The 18,934-nt window shown below is 42.3% G+C and overlaps 1 protein-coding gene across 1 annotated transcript in view; it reads right to left on the bottom strand.

The window, feature by feature from the left end:
- Positions 1-678: 678 nt before the first annotated feature.
- Positions 679-18,934, bottom strand: part of LOC115594193 (serine/Arginine-related protein 53-like) — a 66,255-nt gene continuing 47,999 nt past the window's right edge. The window contains exons 3-5 of the mRNA XM_030438074.1: positions 6,421-6,527; positions 3,533-3,640; positions 679-1,164 (exon numbers count right to left, since the gene is read on the bottom strand). Of these exons, the coding sequence (XP_030293934.1) occupies positions 1,072-1,164; positions 3,533-3,640; positions 6,421-6,527 (308 nt within the window). The 3' untranslated portion in view covers positions 679-1,071. The remainder of the gene's footprint in view (positions 1,165-3,532; positions 3,641-6,420; positions 6,528-18,934) is intronic.

Raw genomic sequence — 18,934 nt, 5'->3', positions numbered from 1 at the left:
ATCTGACGTGCCCTCGCAAGGGGCTGTGTAACTTTTATGCCATTAGTTATACATCAGAAGTATCCGCAATGAGGAAGAAATCACACTCTGCAACTCTGTGGGATTAAATTACCAGACTGTTATGAAGTGATTCTTGGTTGTGTAATTGTAGGGTGTGAAGACATGTGGGGAGCACATGTGAAGAGGGCACCCACAAAGCTCATCTATGCGCTCGCCTTAACAAATCATTTTGTACATTCTCTTTATTATTTCATTACAACACCAACTATTTGGAGGGTCTGGCAGTGACACACCGTGTCCCAGACTCAGTATAGGTTTACCATCTGGCTGGTCCACAAATAGGCCTGAGTGTGGACTGTGCAATGTCTTTAATCCCTGCTCATACAGCGACACAACACTGAATAAACATAAACATAAATCACTGCATGGTATATATTTTAAAGTTAAGAGAAGTTGAGAAGATGTTTAACCTAGTTTTACGTCAATCCTGATGCAGACTAAAGAGAGAGGCTTATCTCAGAGTGAGTCAGGCTACTTTTAGTAAGTTAGTACTGCATGACAGGGTGACTCATTTATCTGAATCTATCTGAAGATCCTGCAACATGATGTAAGTTTCTATAAATTCAACTTAACATAAAGATTTGTCTCCATCATTTATCAACAAAAAACACAAGCCAGTTTTCACTCAAAAACTTCACAGCAAGCTTTATTTACCGAGTTGTTTACAAAATATATCAAATGCTTCATCGACATGGTAAAGCGGATCATGTGACTGTAAGATCTTCCCTCGATAAAATTAAATGCAGCCAAACAAAGAACAGCAGATTGTTTAATCCGATTACATCAACATTGATTAAAAAAATAAAAAATAAAACACATGAGGCCCTAAAACTGTTTTCTCACAAGTTTTTACAATAGGTCACAAAAATCTGTGGGGGTAAAGTAAGAAACATTGTCCCTAACCCTACTCCATATCCTAAAGACGGACAGAATATGGCGGGATTGAGACACAGTGAAGTCAACTTTAACCACATGCGCAACAAGAAGGATCCTCTGGGTTTCTGGTGTCCTTTAGGTCACAGGACTTCCCATGAGCCTCTCCTGCCTCAGCGAGATCAGTCTGTTGAGCCACATCTCCTCGGCCTTCTCCTTGTCCATGAACAACTGCAGGGTAGAGTAGAGAGGAAGTGTTACTAAGCAGACAAAGTTACAACACCACAGGACTAAAGGAAACCACAAAGTGTTTACCTTTAGTTTAGACTTCAACATCAGGTACTGGACTGAAGAACCAGTGTTGTTTTATTTTGTTAGAGTGCTTTGAGACAAACTCCTCTGGATAAATATAAATCTCAGTAGAACGAAACAAGAACAGAAAAATATCAGAATAGGTTATTTATTAATGATAGGGCAAGGCCTGGATGAATGGAAATATATAAAATATCACTTTTATAATTTTCATTATCACTTTAATCCTCCACATTCTACCTGAAATAATTTGTTTTTATTCATGTATTATTTCATCATCCATTTTTTTTTCCATCCAATGTTTTAGCATAAAGTTGCCGCATGATGGGACTATAATGATATATAAAATTGATCTTGAATCTTGAAAATGTAAATGTTATTTTTGGTAAATGAGGGCATTAAATCAACATCGTGGACACAAGCATACTAATGATTTGGTCTCTAAGTGCACGGTATGGGAGTTGTTGTCTCTGTTAAAAATAACAAACACATCTCCACAAAATATATAACAAAGGCCTCATTGATATTTTAATGAAGAAATCTGATGTATTTTATCTTTACCATTCCTGATATGAAAAGCTGTGAAATCATAATCGAAGTGAACTACTCATTTGGTCTTAAACCATCAGAGAACAGTGAAAGATTCTCTTCAGGGTTTCCTTATTTTGTATAACTATCAGTCCAACGGCCCCAAAAATATTCCATTTGCTGTGTTGTAAACTGAGGAATAATCAAGTTTTGCTTCTTTCGAATTTACCAAGGACAATGTAAGCTATAAACTGTAAGTTTTCTCTTGCACTTGAGTCATTACCAACTCTTGATGACTGTGATTGTAGCGTTATGGCTGCTTCATCACGTGAAGAATGCGACAGATGTTAATGAGCTCTATTTCCTAGTAAGTTCCTGAGCCTAGCACAGAGTTGACAGTTCTGCCCACTGACACCCATGTAACCTCAGTGTGGACTTGTGAGTCAGAGTGATAACGCTCTAATACTAGAGTGAAGGCTGCGGTATCTTACATGTCTTATTGGTCTTTCCCTGTTGATCCCATGAGGAAAAAAAATAGAAAATAACTTTATTCTGTACACATAACTCATGTAGTTCTGTGGGCCTGTCAGTGTATTAGCCTGGTGACAGAAAAGGGCCTATACATGTGACTTGTATTCGCCGCAGTACATCACCAGTGGCGATGATATTGATTGTACGAGGGCGATAAAACTGCTGCTGCAAGGGTCTGATGAATGAAGGCATCTGTTTATTAGGAAGTAACATAATGACTATGAGACTGAGGAGCAAGGCAGCGAAGCACAGGGAGAAATTGGAAGATCATTTCTATATCCACTGTGTGTGTTTGTGTGAGTTAATGTCGACATGCTGCCTATGTGTACATACTGCACATCTCTGCGATGATGTGTGTCTATTACTATGCAGATTGTAGAAGCGACCCGCGGCTACGTCAATCCTTCATTCCTAAACCTACGCTGCATGTTATCTGTGTGTTAGATTCAACACCAGTGAGTTCTTGTCTGTCGGCCCCGCGCTGGTGTCACGGTGCTAATGAGGCTGTGTGTGTGGGATGACAGTATCTGGGCCGGGCTAATGGGACTCATCTGTTCTAATTGGAAGTGGAGCTGGAGCTGAAGCTGAGACCGGGGCCCGCCTGGGGCATATTGCTACCATACATCAGCCTGTCTGAGGGTGTGTATGTGTGTGCATTTGTGCTGGGGGGCGTTTTGTGTGTTTGTGTGTGTGTGTGTGTGTGTGTGTGTGTGTGTGTGTGTGTGTGTGTGTGTGTGTGTGTGTGTGTGTATATTTGAGGGGTTTATCTGCATACGTCAGGCCATAACTTAGTTTCCCCAGTGGAGATAGATGACTGGGAAGCCCCAGGGAGCGTTATTGGAGTTTAAAGTTTCCTTCTCGTTTTTCATCATTGGTCTACAGGCAGCAGAGGAGGTGATGTTAGGAGGCTATAATCTACTATACAACAGTGTCCCATACTATACGGAGCACAGTGTAAGAATATGCAGGAATGGTGTAAATAGTGGTGGCGGTGATGGTAGCAGCAGGAAAAAGTTTGCAAAGTTTGTCCACCAATCAGTGAGCCCAATGCTCATAAAAACAAGGAGGTACTGAAAGATAAAATGACAAGATCAACTTAGGCTGTGCCAGAGGATTGCAAGTTGCTTTGATGGGTGGTTAAAAAGTCTGAGTTATTGAACTGCATGACAGCTTGTGAAAATCTAAACCGAGCAGTGAAAGTTTGCCTTGTGTGTGTGTGTGAACTTACACTGGGATGGGCGAGCGTGTCGGTGTCGTTATAGACGATGGAGATGGGAAGGCTGACATCCTGAGAATCTGCCCGGTCGGACTCCAGCTTCACCTCAACTGGCTCGGTCTGAACTCACAGAAGCATACACAGAATGAGGAAAAGAATTAGTCAAGAAATGAGTCACACAAACATTTAAGTAAGCTTTAGAGTACCAAAACAAAAACTTTAAATGATACTAAGTTAAGCATATAAACGGCAGGTCCATCTAATACATTGTGAAAACAAAATGTAAAAAAAGGAAAATTAATATATTGATTTCTTGTGCATTTCATGCTTCTATCCCGTACAATGATGGGTGCATTTTACCTATGCAGCTATTTATTTTGGTCATATCTGTATAGGTAAAGGTAAGATATAGTCTTATTTAATATGTCTGTATTATTATAATTTTATTTTGCTTTGTCTTGTTTCTTTTCATCTATCATTTAATCACTTTCTTTCTCCTCTTCTTGTGAGTCATGAGCTGCTGTACGAGGTGAATTTCACTGGTGAAGGCTCAATGAAGTATCTCAGCTACATGAAAGGCCTCCTTTCCAAACAGCATTCATAACATGCAAAAGGAAATGGAGACACTACCCATGGCTGCAAAACATGTGATTTCATTGCAAATAGCCATATGACGATCTTGGAGCACAAGAAGTATCAAGTTAGTATAAAACATTCAAATTTTTAGATTTATGTCACTTAACACTTAAAATATGATGTAACGATTTGGTACAAATTAAACATTATGTATATATTTAGTTTTTCAGGCAGACATGTCAAACATTTGCTGGTTTCAGCTTCATAAGAGTTAGGAATTACTTATTTTCTTTGTCATTTATTACAGTAAATTAAGAGTTTTTTTGGGTTTTGACTGCGTGTTGCGACTGCAACTTTTGGAAATTTTTATAAGCATTGTTCACAATGTTTTGACATTTTATAGAGACGTGTATCAATTAATTATCGCCAGAAAAATCAGTGATGAAAATACTTGCAGACCTACAGTCAGGATGGAGTAAAGAATTGGGAGACAGAGATGAACTGTAAACTGCAAAACAACATTTGTCCAGCAGATGGCAGTGAATGTCTGACTCATGCAATACGCTTCCAGAAAGCGGTGTATTGATCGTAATCAGCTTGTATCCTGGATCTAATTCTTATGTGTCATCTATCTGTGTTAGTTTTCACAGTTTCTCCCCTCACATGTTCTTTAAGTGAGTCTGATTGTGCTAAATCAGCATATTCAAACACTTCAAAGAATCGTCCTCAAGACACTTTAGCATTGATCAGTTGTTCTGCAACAATGAACATATTTCCTTACAGGTAAAGCCAATGGAAATGTTAGTTCCCCTTTCTTTACACCTGAAAAAAGGCTCTCTGTCCTGTTCATGTTGCCGTAAGTCCAGGCTGATAGAAATATGAGATGTTTAGAAAATTACTCTTCTCCATCCCTGGAGGTATTACTTAAAGCTTTAATAAGCCCCATATTTGGAAAAGATGGCCTGCTCTCCTTGTTGTACTTGATAAAGCGGAAAACATCAAAATTAATATTTTGCCAACCCATTCATGCTTCAAACACTTCTAGAACCAGCCCCAGAGCAAATGTTTACCCAGTTGGAAAGATCTATTTAAAATTCATGTTGGCAGGATACTGAAAGTGAGCGAGATATGAAACACACTGGCTAATAAGTATGGTGATGTGCCAGATATCAGACAGTTGAACTGGTCATCACCATTCTTGGACTTAATATGCTGAATATACATTTCAAATGATTCCAGCTTACTAGAAATCTGTAAAATCTGTGGCACTATTTTGTTTTTAAGAGGTTTACTCAATTATCAGTTGATTAAATAAGAAATAACCAAATGATGTATGCTTTACTCCAGTCAAACCATGTTTAAATGTGATGCATATTCAGCCATTATCCACTTTATTGCAGCAAAAGATGTTATATAGCTGAAGGATTTTGAAAGACTGTGAAATCATCCCAACTGTGGATGAATAAATCGCCTGGATCTCTTAATTAATATTTGACTAATGATGAGGACGTCACCCAGGAGATTAATCTGAAAACTGATGAAGAGCTGTCATAAAAAAAGTGTTGAATTTGTATTTCAATAAAGCACTTCGGTTCTCAAAAAAGCAAGTGATTAAAAGAAGAACATTTCTTTTCTTGTACCATGTTTTGTGAGGTGACTTTAATACACAGACCGGACGTGATTTTTTTTTTTCATATAGGAGACCTAGATGTGAACAATAAATGCTGCTCCCCAGCTGGATGTTTAACCTGGTTAAGTTTCAGGTGGAATATGTGGAAAAAGGCGTCACACTCTCTGGCAGAGTCTACTGTCCGTGTCCAATCTGTCCAGTTCAGGGCAGATTGGCTTAGTCCAGCCCAAACTGCTGCCACATGGGTCTTGACCTTTGTCAGACTCACCAGGATGTGTCCCAAATGTCTGTGCAGGTTTGCTGTCACATGTTGTTGCCTATCTTTTCAAAACAACCACGAGACCCCAACAAATCTAATTCCTGCTCCTTCAGAGACATTTCAATAATGACTTCTGTGTTTTGTCTGCATCTGCACCACCAGAGGGGGGAGAGAGAGACACAGAGAGGGAGACACAGGATGGCTGTTGCCTGCTGTGGCTTTTGTGTGGGTGCTGCCGCTTTGGAGGCGGCGAACAGTGGAGCGTCTGATGAAACCGTCTCAGGTCGGAACAAACGGCGCTGAATGAATGTTTGATTTGGTCTGGGCTGTCTCTGGACAGACGGCACAGCGTTGCGGAGAGGTAAATTCAATAAGAGACAGAGTAAAAAGATAGCGAGAGTGAGGGGTAGCGAGAGAAAGAGAGACAGAACGCACCTTTATATCATCCCTGGATGATTTGAAAGCAAGAGGAACAAAGGAATCACTCTCGATGGCCTCGATGTCCTTTATCCTTCGCACTTGCTCCTCCAGAGAAGTTCCCTCTGAAACACATGTCACACAGAAGGAAGGCGATGAACGAAAGCATGCACGCATGTCCACAAACACACACATATACACAAACACACACACACAGACACACACAGACACGCACGCACACACACAGACACGCACACACACACACACACAGGGTCAGGCATCCCTTGTCATCCTCTGAAAGGCACCAGATTTCATTTGGACTGGGCTTAGTTGATTGTATGTTATCTCTCTTTATAATGCTCTTTGACACTCCCAATATGAAATATCTGATATTCCCCTATTTTAATCTCGGCCTCCATGAAAAAGGACTCATCCTTAGCCAAGGGCATTGAGCTGCTACAAAAGGCAAGTAGAATAAAAAAACGACTAACAAGATAATACCCAGACAGTGAATTACACTCGGATAATGCATTCTAAAATAATCAAAATATGAACACAAACTCGCTGCAGTGGAATTCCATTATGGAGACTAAATGTGATTAGGTTTCATATAGTTTTCATGTATCAGAAAGTATTTTGCTCTGGCTCGTCCAATCAGACAAAGAGACAGAAAAGGGTTTCCAGTAAATGACTCTTGGATATAAACACATCAGGATTCTGCATATCAGATAATAAATCACTTCGAGAATTCAAGAGCAGTCGTCGTAGCGTAGGAGGGCAAAAATAGGTGTGCCAGGAAAGTTAGCGACAGAAAAAAAGAGACACAGAGTCTGAATGTTCCCATTATTCTCTGGCTGTCAATCTTTCCACTGATCAGTCAATATTCATCCCTCTCTCCACCATCCATCCGTCCTCTCCTGCACTCTCCCATCTCTCGATCTGTCAATCCAGCGCACATCCATGTTTCTCTGCTCCGCTCATGTAGGCTGTGTCATGAAAACAGGTACACACACACACACACACACACTCTCTCTCTCTCACACACACACACACACACACACACACACACACACACACACACACACACACACTCTGTCTCTCTCTCTCTCACACACACACACTCTGTCTCTCTCTCTCTCTCTCTCACACACACACACACACACACACACACACACAGAACATCAGGATATAAGTACTCCCACATGTACATGTGTGTTTGCAAACTTACATACTTTGCACTCACACACATGGCTGCCATTTATGCATTCATGCAACACACACACACACACACACACACACACACACACACACACACACACACACACACACACACACACACACACACACACACACACACCGAAGCACACACAGCCTGCAATTGGAGCTAATAGCAGAAATTAATTCAATCCATTAGCAGCTACAGAAAGGGTGTCACAACAGATCTTCATGGCCCTGGTGTTTAATGAATAAATGAATATTTGTTCCGGCTTTCACAGCAGAGCATCACATGCTATCTCACACACACACTAAAGGCCCCACACCCTATTATAGTTCATAATAGCACTCAAACAAATTCGGTTTTGATTTAAATGCACTGCAGAATTGGACAACTGAGTGACAAGTGGAATTAAGCCTTCCTATATGACAGACTATCAGCTTGTCATCCTGTGCGGGAAGATGTGAGCAGAGACGCATCACGCAGCGGCTCCAAAAATAGTCATTACCTTGACTGGGCTGCTAGATGAAGTCTGAACACTGGCCCAATATCCTCCTGGAGACTGTGGCCTGTCCTTCACACCACTATCACCACCGCTCGCTGCTGCATGAGTGTGCATGTGTTGGAATGAAAGCCGACGCCTGTGACTGGCCGACAATTAATTCAGCACGAATAATTCACTTTTTCAATTGCCCCATCTCTGCCGTCCTTTGAGCATGAATGCCCTACATAAAGAACTACAACACAAGCCTCCACACTGATATGTATCCACAACCATGCACACAAACACCATATCTGCTAGCATCTCCTTGGCAGGCCCGTCTGTTGCTGGGCTGTCCGTGTGTGCTGCAGGAATCCATTAAGACCTCAGACTTTTTGACAAACACATTATTAGTAGATAAAATGACTTCCATATGCTGTTTGTCAGATGTCAGCGGGAAAAGATATGTATTTCATGAGAAAATCAAAAATAATGGACTTTGAGTGCGGGCCTAGCGAGCTCACAGGCAGACAAAAATCAATACTCCAGCCGGGCGAGCGCACTCTGCAGCTCGGAGAGGTCAAAGTTGATATTTAATATTGACACATTATCTGGCAAATTAATTTAACAGGTCGACTCGATTGTCACCGCATTAGGAACGCTTCTCTGTCAGCGATGAGAGGAGGATAAAATGAAAGCTGAGAGACCGAAAACAGACAGAGTAAGAAACGAAAGCAGACACAATTATATGTACAGTATGTATACTGCTTTAAATTACCACTACTGTGAACCAGGAAATGGGATCAAACTCAATCAATAAAGAATTGTTTTGTATCTGCACATTAGAATAATGGATACTGATGGATACAATACGTATGATAATATGCATTTGTGTCCTTTACGCCCACACGTGCTTGTGTGTGTGCATGAAAGTGAGTCAGGAAACTCACTTGCCATCTCATTACTGAAATTAGTTGGACAGACAGCGGTGCTGATGAGTGGCTCACAATCAATAGGCTATTGTTCCCTCTAAATAGCTGTTTGTCCACTTCATTGATTAAGACCAGAAGACGGGAGAGAAAATCAAACCAGCCAATGAAAACAGATTTCAGCTCATCTCCGTCAGCCTTGAAGATGAGAGCCGTGCAACGCGGCAGTTATACTCCCCCGCCAGAAGAGGGAGCTGTTCAACAACGCATGTCTACGTTGCGAGCAGGGGCCGTGGGCTATGGCAGCGTTGTCTTTGTAAACTTGACTTTGGTCTACAGTTTGTCAATCAGGAGCAGCCGAGCTGAATATATTGCTGCTGCTGATTAATTCCAGTAATTGAGTGCACTAGCGCGCCAGCTAAATTACCGCAGCTCTTGTTGTTGTTGTGGGGAGAAAAATAAATAAAAAGGAAAACTAACTGCTTGTTTTATTGAGGTCTTGCAAATTGGTGCAAATCTTTGACGGCGTTTCCGAATTATATGGCAAACGGAGAGCTTAAAGGCATTAAATGAAAGTATTAAAAAATGAATTGGCCATAGCAAAGAAAGGGCAAACTGTGCTGCTGTAGAAGAAATATACTGGGGACTCAGCATGTCAGAAAAAAAGGTGACTCCAATTTTAATTTGGCCAGTTTAATCAAAGAATACGATATATTTTAAAAGAGATTCACATTCACAAAGATTTGTTTTAAATGTGTTATATTTTCCCTGCTCTATCTCTAAGCATTACACAGCTCTAAACCCAGCAATTATACAAACCCCAGTTCTTTGAAAACATAAGGATAAACATTTATCTAAGTTCTCTAACCCATGCCCGACTTTCACATGTGCACACACACACACACACACACACACACACACACACACACACACACACACACACGGGAGCATCTCTTGGTTTCCCAGGTTTCAATAATGTGCCCTCCCCTCCTCTGCCCCCCTGCCTCTCTCCCTGCACCGTGGTAAAGATGTGTAATTCAATGCTCAATTTAGGGCCGTCTCAGTGGAGATTTTTTTGCCTGCTAATTGATAGAAATTAAGCCATTAATCAAGCCACTAGCCATCATTCAACCCAGGGAAGATGAATACAAACTTTCATAATAACCACCTTCCCCATTTTAGCCCTCATTAGCATTAATTTTTAATGTAATTATGCTATTCTTTTACACTGAGCTCATAAATTACTGCTCTTTTGTTGCTGGCTGGCCTTGTAAAATCCAAAGTAATGCTTTGTAGTCTGATCTTTAAGGCAATTACTGGCTTCTTCACTCTTTTATCTCCCTGCATTTTCAATAACCTGCTCTCTAATGATTTATCTCCGCTGTACCCCCCCTCTCCCTCACTCGCCCCAGCTATCCCTTTCCCCGCTCTTTCTCTCTCTGCACCAGCGGCCAACTGCCCCGCTGCCAGCCTCCGCCTCCAATCCCCCATCCGCCCACATTCTCCCCATCTCTTTGCAGCGGCCCCAGATACATCAGGGATGCACACAAACACATGCACGGATGCTTGCCTCCACTAAGTTAACTATATTAACACACGTGTATGAGTGTATTCAATGTGTGTGTGTGTGTGTGTGTGTGCGTGTGCAGTAACTTTGTTTACTATCTCCTTTAGTCATTTTCCAGCTCGCCCTTCATTAGCGAACATCCAGCTCCAGCAATGGCGACAACGCCAGGGGAATGCCAAGGTAAGAGACTGGCGCTCCATCTCACTCTCTCTCTCTCTCTCTCGGCTGGTCTCCTGTGGGTCTTACCTGTAGGCTAGCTGCTCTTGTTTATGTAACCCCTGAGCTGGGTAAACACACGGACACACATACACGCATTGCGCGCACACAGGCACACACTCGCAGCACTTGGCATCAAACAGCTGAGTTAAGCTTAGCAGGGCTGTGTGCTAGGGGCGATAGAGGGGCTCCGGTCTGGCCCCGTTCTCAGCAGCAGCATCCTGGCTGCATCAAAGTCTTTACCGTACCATTCTCCAGGCCCAAACAACAGGCTGCTCCAACGCATGCCTGGGAATTGGACTGAGAAAAATATGAAACAATAGGTTACTTATTAAAATCCGACTGATGAGATTTCATTATCAGCACCGAACGACTCTCTGTGAGACATTTTGCCGCGCGGATGAGGATTTCCATTACACCGCCACTAAAACAAATAAATTAAGCAACCTCGTGTGTCTGCTTGGTGTCTGGGAATGTTGCTGCTAATGAGATATTCTGTTGATATGACAGAGAAGTTTAAGCCTGTGCTGTTAAGGCCCAGAGCCATCCAGTCAGACTTCTACACAGAAAAGCCAGACAGCCAACTTAGGTTATTAAAAAGGTGTCTGGTGTGGGCCTTGGTTAGGTAATACTTTTAGACTGTATTGATTAGGGGCCGCTGTCAGGTTCTGATGTTAGCCCTGGAAATGCATCAAGTGGCTAATGAGCAGCTATTAGGCCCATCGATTTCCTGATTTCAATTGATAGCTAGCAGGGCAAAGCTGCACGTCAATATTTGCATAACTAATACCCTGCAGCTTTAGGAGTTGAAAAATGAGACCTCAATGAGTCAGGGAGACTCAGAGAGAAAGAGAGAGTGATGCATTCAGGGAGAGAAAGAGAGGAGATGAGGATAACGAGAGCAGACAAATGCAGATCAGCAACTCGGAGATATGAGCAGAGAAACACCTGAACCATCAAAACGATCCAAATGTCAAGAGGAGCTAAACCACCGCGATCCTCCTCTCCTCGGCGCAGATCTGTAGGTTGTCAGTAAGGCAGCAGACCTCCAGTGGTGGTGTTGCAACAATGACGTGATGTGACGCCGATGCCTGTCTGACGCCTGTGGCTGCCGGGGGGTCAACAGGTCACACAGAACGAAGTAAAATTCTGACAGGCTGAGCCAGATGTCCTGAGTGCGTCCCCAAGGAGTGCGTGCGCATGTATGTATGTGTTTGTAAGTGCGCGTGCGAGCAGGGAGATGTCCAATGATAGAGCAGGTGGCTAAGCCGCTCTAATGTGCGTTCCCACGAGGCCACACGCGCAACATAATACGCACACTCATATATTACCCCATCCCCCCACCCACTCTCCAAAAAAGCCACATGTCTCCATAACGCAACAATGCACCTTCAAACACAAACACATACACGGGCCAAGTGATCCCCTGCGGTGCTCACCTTGTTATCACAGTGTCAACTGGTCTCTGTGGAGTTCGCCGTCCTGATGGCTCCTGTCACTGTCATCAGAGGCCTGTCACACATCACTAGTGCTCACTTAAAGCTCTTATATTTATTATCAGGGGCCTCATTACAAAAAAGTGTCCTATCTTAAGCTACAAAGATAAGAAAAATCTTATTTTTCTGTTGCAGAAGCAACACCTGACCTGACGGTTGTGCCCTATCCCATCTTAAACATCCTATCTTAACTGAAGAAAACTGAACTAGAACTTTAAACATGATGCTTCAATTGACACTCGTCTCGTCAAGCCAGTGTTTGGAATATATTCACAAGACTGACTGTATCCATAACACTGGCTGCTTGACTTCACTTGTCACTGGCTCGCTAGCTTGCTGTGATGGACAAGAAAAGGATGGGCATTCAGTTTTATGTTTGGTGAGTCGGAGGCATTAACCTTATTGGTGGTGGACAGGATATATCCCCATTAAAATGTGGTTGGGGAAATTCAAAGCTAACAGGCTAATGTCAGTGTTAGCTTCTCCAACAGGCTAACAACGACATAAGCTTCTCCGACAGTTAAGGTCTGTATAACATTTCATTCTAATTTTTGAGTGTCCTAAACTTAGAAAGAAAAGAAAATAGGCCTACTTCAGTTTGGATGATTCTGTAATAGCTAAATTCCTATCTCCTAAATGCATTTAGGAGTGTCAGCTTAAACTGAATTAACATAAAATTAATAGAAGTAGAATTAACTACTTAAGAAGTAATATACGTTTTCTGAAACGTATGCAGGACACCAAACATGAGCACATTCCCTGCCTAAAAACAGCCATGTAGCCTTGAGCATTATTTGACCTTAGCAGATAATGGCATGTGATATATTTATGTGATATCTTATGTGATATCTATTTGGCATAAGGAAATGAAGAGCAGCTGGTGACTGAGTGGCAAACACACACGCTCCTTCTACTGTCTCCAAGTGATAGTGATCTCCCCACTCTCCAGTCAATAAAGGTCTGAATGATGAATTAAAGACCCAAACAACCTGCTAATGACAGGATGACATGGCAGCCACGCGCCATGCCTGGCTATCTCCTTCCACATCTTCGCTCATCCCTCCCTACTTGCCACATCTCTCTCTTCTGTCATCCAACCCCATTCGGCTCATTTCAACTTCCTCTCCTCAACTGACCCTGGTTCAGCCTCTCACAGTGTATTCTCCCCATCCTGCTACAACAATTAAATGCATGTGTTCAGCCTCCTTCTGTCGGCGCCTGTAATGAAATCATGGGGAAGAACAATAGATTGGCCCCGGTCTATTCTTCCATTCATCTATCATGCAAAATATCCGAAGCCACAGACTCTATTTGTAAGAAATGATGATGCATGTAATTGTTTGATTCTGCCATCAAAAACTGCACCGACTGATCTACAGGACGGCTGCATTATTTGTTTGCTCACGTACCTGTCATGCAAACCTCAGAAATAACATGAGACTTTGAAGAGACACATTTTTGGGGTTATACAACGCCACAAAGGCGACATTCCTGCCTTCAAATACACTGTTTGCACTCTGGTTCAAAAAAGGTAACATACAGTATTTACTTGTAATAGGCTCAGATGGATAGGTTGCCATTCATCAGCGCTGACATGTTTATTGTTGCCTTGTTGACATTGTACCTATCACTATCATGTGTATAAATAATGCGTCCAAAGCCACACAAGGGTCCACCTTTCGGGAAACTAGTGCAAACAAAGTTTAAAAGCATCTACTGTATATTTACTGCATATAAGTCGGCTATTTATCTGAAATCCAAGCTAGGACCTGACTGCTCCTGCTGACCCGACTGAATGGTGCAAACTGCAAACATAGAGGTTATAACCAAAACCAGGTGGGTGTGTTTCTTCCACTGTGTGTGTGTATGTGTATGTGTGTGTGTGAGGGAGAGAAAGAGAGCAGTATGAGTGTTAGCCGATGTCCTGTGCCTGGGCAGCATCACAGAATCTCATTAAATAGTGAAGCTTTCACAGGCTGAGTGGTGAGATCTTCAAGATCACAGCCACTTTCTCTGTCGACGGGCTCGAAAGGGGGACTGGTGGCATTCCGAATGTTTTGTATTAAATTTTGCTCCCTTACATCCTATTAAGTTCTGCTTTTGTTAATCTTGTTGGTTTAGACATTGTCTAAGTAGATCCTTGGTGGTTATACCAGGTTTATTAAACACATATTACTAAAGGGCAGCTTGTATTTACTATAAAAAATGACCCGCTTTGAAAGATGAAGGAGTGTTGCGGCAGTAGATGAAGGGACGTGTACCTTAAACTCTCCCTCTCCTAACTGAGTGCTATAATCTGTCTGTGTGAGTCACGCAGCTCTTTATTAAGCACAGTGCTGTTTTAGTGTGATTAGAATATAGCGTCCTGCATTAACTTGATGTTAAACTAGCCGGTGGATATGTGCGTTTGTGTGCGCGTGTGCAGGGGGAAAAAGTGCAGCGGTCTCCATTTTTTTCGATTCCCAGGCTGGTCAGCAGCTCTTTTATGAACAACTCTATAATTAGAGAAACACCACGCAACTAATTACTTAATTGGAGCAAGGTCTTTAAAATGAAAATGATGTAATCTGAATCCAGGAAACGGGCTCGATTTTCACATGCGCTAATACGTGAACGTCAACACACAAACAGGCAGGCACACACACACACACACACACACACACACACACACACGTACATGCCTCGTGACCTACAGTCTTCTTGACATGTAGCCATCAAGCAACCAACTCTTTCCCCTTAGTTGGGTTGTAATTGATTCTCCCTTTCACTCTGCTGCCTCCTGACAGGCCGTGTGTGTGTTGGCGAGAGAGGAAAAGGGACAGAGAGTGTCTCCTGTTTGTGTGGTCTGCTACAAACTGTATTAGTAAAGGTCATGGCTGTGAATGTGTGTGTGTGTCTGAGTAGTAATTAATTAGGCAAATGCCCCCCCACCTCCTCCTCATCTGACCTCAGTTGTAGACTAATAACCTTGGCACTGTGTAATATATTACCCTCCTTTTTTCTATTGCATTCTGCCTTATTGGGAGGGAAACAAGAGTGACATCATCATTTGCATGTAAATCTAAAACTCCTCACTGTAAATTATTTTCCTTCATGGTCTAAATTACAGGAAAAAAATGCATGAATAGATGTGTGACTGTAATGTGCAGTCAGTCTTGATATGTTTGATTTCTGTCAGCTGTGCTGGTGTGTATCGGTCCTTCTCGCAGCACCGTGATTATGTGTTTGCTTTCCTTCCACATTTTATGAATGTCAGCCTTCTGCGACATCAACTCCACCAACTTCACCCCAAATACTCGACCCTCTCCAGCCTGGGGACACAGTCAAAGTTTGCCCCTGAATGAGTTGAGTGCAATTGTTCCCCTTAAAGACGAAATCATCTAAATCGGGTTAAGCCAGTGTCCGTGGATCATGGGACAACGTACTTAATGTGATTGTAATCAAGCTCAGGTACGTAACTCTAACTATAAAAGTGCCACTAAACACAGGTTTTAATCAAGAAGCCCAAGTGACATTAATGTGATGTACTCAAGTTGATTAATACAAACTCAGCTGAGAAAAACATCTATTCTCAACAGCTTTTTGAGTCTTATGATTGATGTAGTTTATCAGTAATGTATACTATGTAGAAATTCAGTTATTATGATAACTTAACTTATTATTATGCCCGTACAGTACAGTGTGTCACTGGTGAGTTAAGAATTGTTGCATGGTTATACCAGGAAGGTCGTCAACATCAGATTTTCACTCACAATCATTATTTAGTAATTCATTATTTTCACTGCTGTTTCCATGTTTTTAAAGGCTAGAATTTGCTGCTTTTCTTTGCCATTTATGATTGAAATTGTGATGAGCGATTTTCACATCACACAAAATTGTTGATATTGAAATTAATAATTAGTTGCAGCCCAGTATGTAGTATTAGTGCTATACCTTTACGACACTGTTGTGCAACCAAAGGCCCTAATACACACTCAGCTCTCCCAAAACACATACACACACACTGGGGACTCTAGTACAACCTCATTTCAAGCATTCCAACGTCACAATCGTCACACACACCATATTTACAAAAAAAAAAAAAGAGACACACAAGCACATATTATTCCCCCCCAACACACACACACTCACTCTTAAGTGACCTCTGATGTCTAATGACAAACCTAGCGGGGGCCACCACATGGCCACAGCCACCCAGGATGCCAGCACTTTGACCTGCAACAGTCTGCGGGTGTGTCTAATCACAGTAGCCTGACCACCCTGTTAGACTGCACCAAGTACACTACTGCTGCTGTGTATGATCATATCCAGACACATGTGTGTGTGTGTGTGTGTGTTTATGTGTGTGTGTAAGCCACTTTCACATATTGGGAATGTTTTTAGTTAGAGAGGATAACTACTGCTCTAGTTTAAACTCCTAATGCTAAGGCTGCATAAATATGGCTGAAATAATAATTTTGATTATCAAGCTTGATTACATTTTCAGATTTTCTCACATTTTAACCATTAATGGTAAATAAAAATGCAAAATGTGTCATACCAGTTTGTTACTATTATTTAATCGAGACAGATTTTTAATATCTAATTTGAACTAATTTGCGACTCTATCCTAAACCTGAAAAAAAACTGGACAGGAAATCTGGGAAACGTATCTCAAGCGAGGTTGCTGAACATACATCAGCCAACTGGTAGCAGGTTAATTGATAAGGGTGACCTCAGAAACGATTACCAATCACGGAGGGTAAAAGGGTGCTGTCAATCATCAGTCCACTTGACCTGAGTGAACACTGGTTGGAGGCTTGCGTGGTCAATTTTTGTGTAAATCTAACATATAGCAGGGATATCTAGGCTGCTATCAAGTTAAACGTGTCATTCCAAAGATATCCTTATAGAAATGATTACGCTATAGGCCCCCATAGCTTCGGTAGCGACAGCCACACGCTGGGCGGGCAGCATCAGCATCCCATTACCCCGGGACAACAAAGGGTCATGCGGGGTTAGCAGAATTCGGCATGCGCCTCCACTCGTTCACGGGACCAGCAGGACAGGAGGTCACCTAATCACCTTGCCAAGCCGTCACCGAGGGAGGTAAGGGGGACGCGAAAGGAAGGTGGGGGGCTGGGGGGAGAAAAAAATCAACTTTAAATTTGCAGTGATGAAAAATCAATAAAGCAGTAATTGCTTGGCTTATCACCGTGCAATGAAACAAATTGGGAGGAGAAGGAAGGCAAGAAGAGGGCTGGCGTCCACGCTGCACGCCAGGGTTTTTTTGGCTTTGGAGTGTGGAGCACAGCATACAACGAGAGAGAGAGGGGGAGAGAGAGGGAGGGAGAGAGAGGGGGGGGGGGAAGAGGAGTTTGGGCTTCAGTGGGCCAAGGCAAGGAAAAAAGGTCTCCTCGTGATAATTAAATCTTCTCACACTGATTTTCTGCCAAATTTATTTCCCCAGGGACCATAACTCTGATTCAGTGCTTACAAGCCTTGCATAACTAATCATTTCAACGTGGGGGGAACCACAAACCTGAATGAATAGGGAGGAGAGAGGAGAAAATAAAAAAGAGCGATGGCTCGACTAAATCTGTGGCACTTATTCATCTCTAAATCAATCATTATTTAGGCAGGACAAAAATGGGAAATAAGTGTGGAACGTTCTTCAGTAAGAATTTGTTTGAAACAGACCTTAGAAGCGAAGGTGTAATTGATTGTCACCACGCTTCCTTTTTACACTTTCTCTGCAGTGCTATACAGGCAGAAAACATCCTTTAATTCCTGGAACAAATAGAAGCCATAAAGCCAATGAAGTGTCGGCTCAATATTCCTCTGACTGTTCCTGGCATGATTGTGTTGAACATAATAACACAACAAATAAGGCCATTTATCTGAAGTAACGACAGGAGATGAGGCTAACTGCGCTAATCAATACCCAATCGATACAAACCAGATTTTCTTACATCAAAATCACTGAGACAGATCTTCCTTCAGCGCAGAGTGCACAAGAGCAATACAGTGCCTCCCTGGAGTCCCACGGTAGATCATATAGCAGTGGTGAGAACACAGCTTTAAAAAAACAAAACAAAAAAAAAACAGTATGATGCTCTACCCTGAGAGAGGATGCTGGGAACTATAATTATAGCTTGGTATAATTCAGACACTCTCCTTATTGAATCCCCATGTTTTAGTTAATGTGATGAGATCATGGACACCGGATCACTCGTGTTTACCAGCAGATGAATTTCACCGCTTGTCCTTCAAGTGGCAGCCCGTGCAGCGGCGATGCAGTGTGGTGAGGTAGCGTGGCACGCCACACCATGGCCCCGGTAATTAAAACATTTAAAGCAGAGCCAGCCCCCCTGTGCTCCCGGGGTGTGATATGGGGGTCACGCGCCTGTAGATTCTAATTTGCGCACCATTTGTATTCATGACAGGCACGTGCTAAATATTTAACAGCAGCCCGGCAGGAGTTTTGTATTGTTAGGCTTTCCAGGTCAAATAATTTGATTTCAAGGCAGATTACATTAAGCATCAATGTCCAAGCCACCACTCTCACTTGCCTCTCATTTCCTGTCTTTTATTACAGCCGAGATAGGCCAGAACTGAAGGGATATGGCTTTGGATTATACAAGAGCT

This window comes from Sparus aurata, chromosome 2, assembly GCF_900880675.1.
Source record: "Sparus aurata chromosome 2, fSpaAur1.1, whole genome shotgun sequence".
Taxonomy (NCBI): domain Eukaryota; kingdom Metazoa; phylum Chordata; class Actinopteri; order Spariformes; family Sparidae; genus Sparus; species Sparus aurata.
Note: the sequence above shows the minus strand (reverse complement) of the source record. Positions and strands in the feature narration are given on the sequence as shown.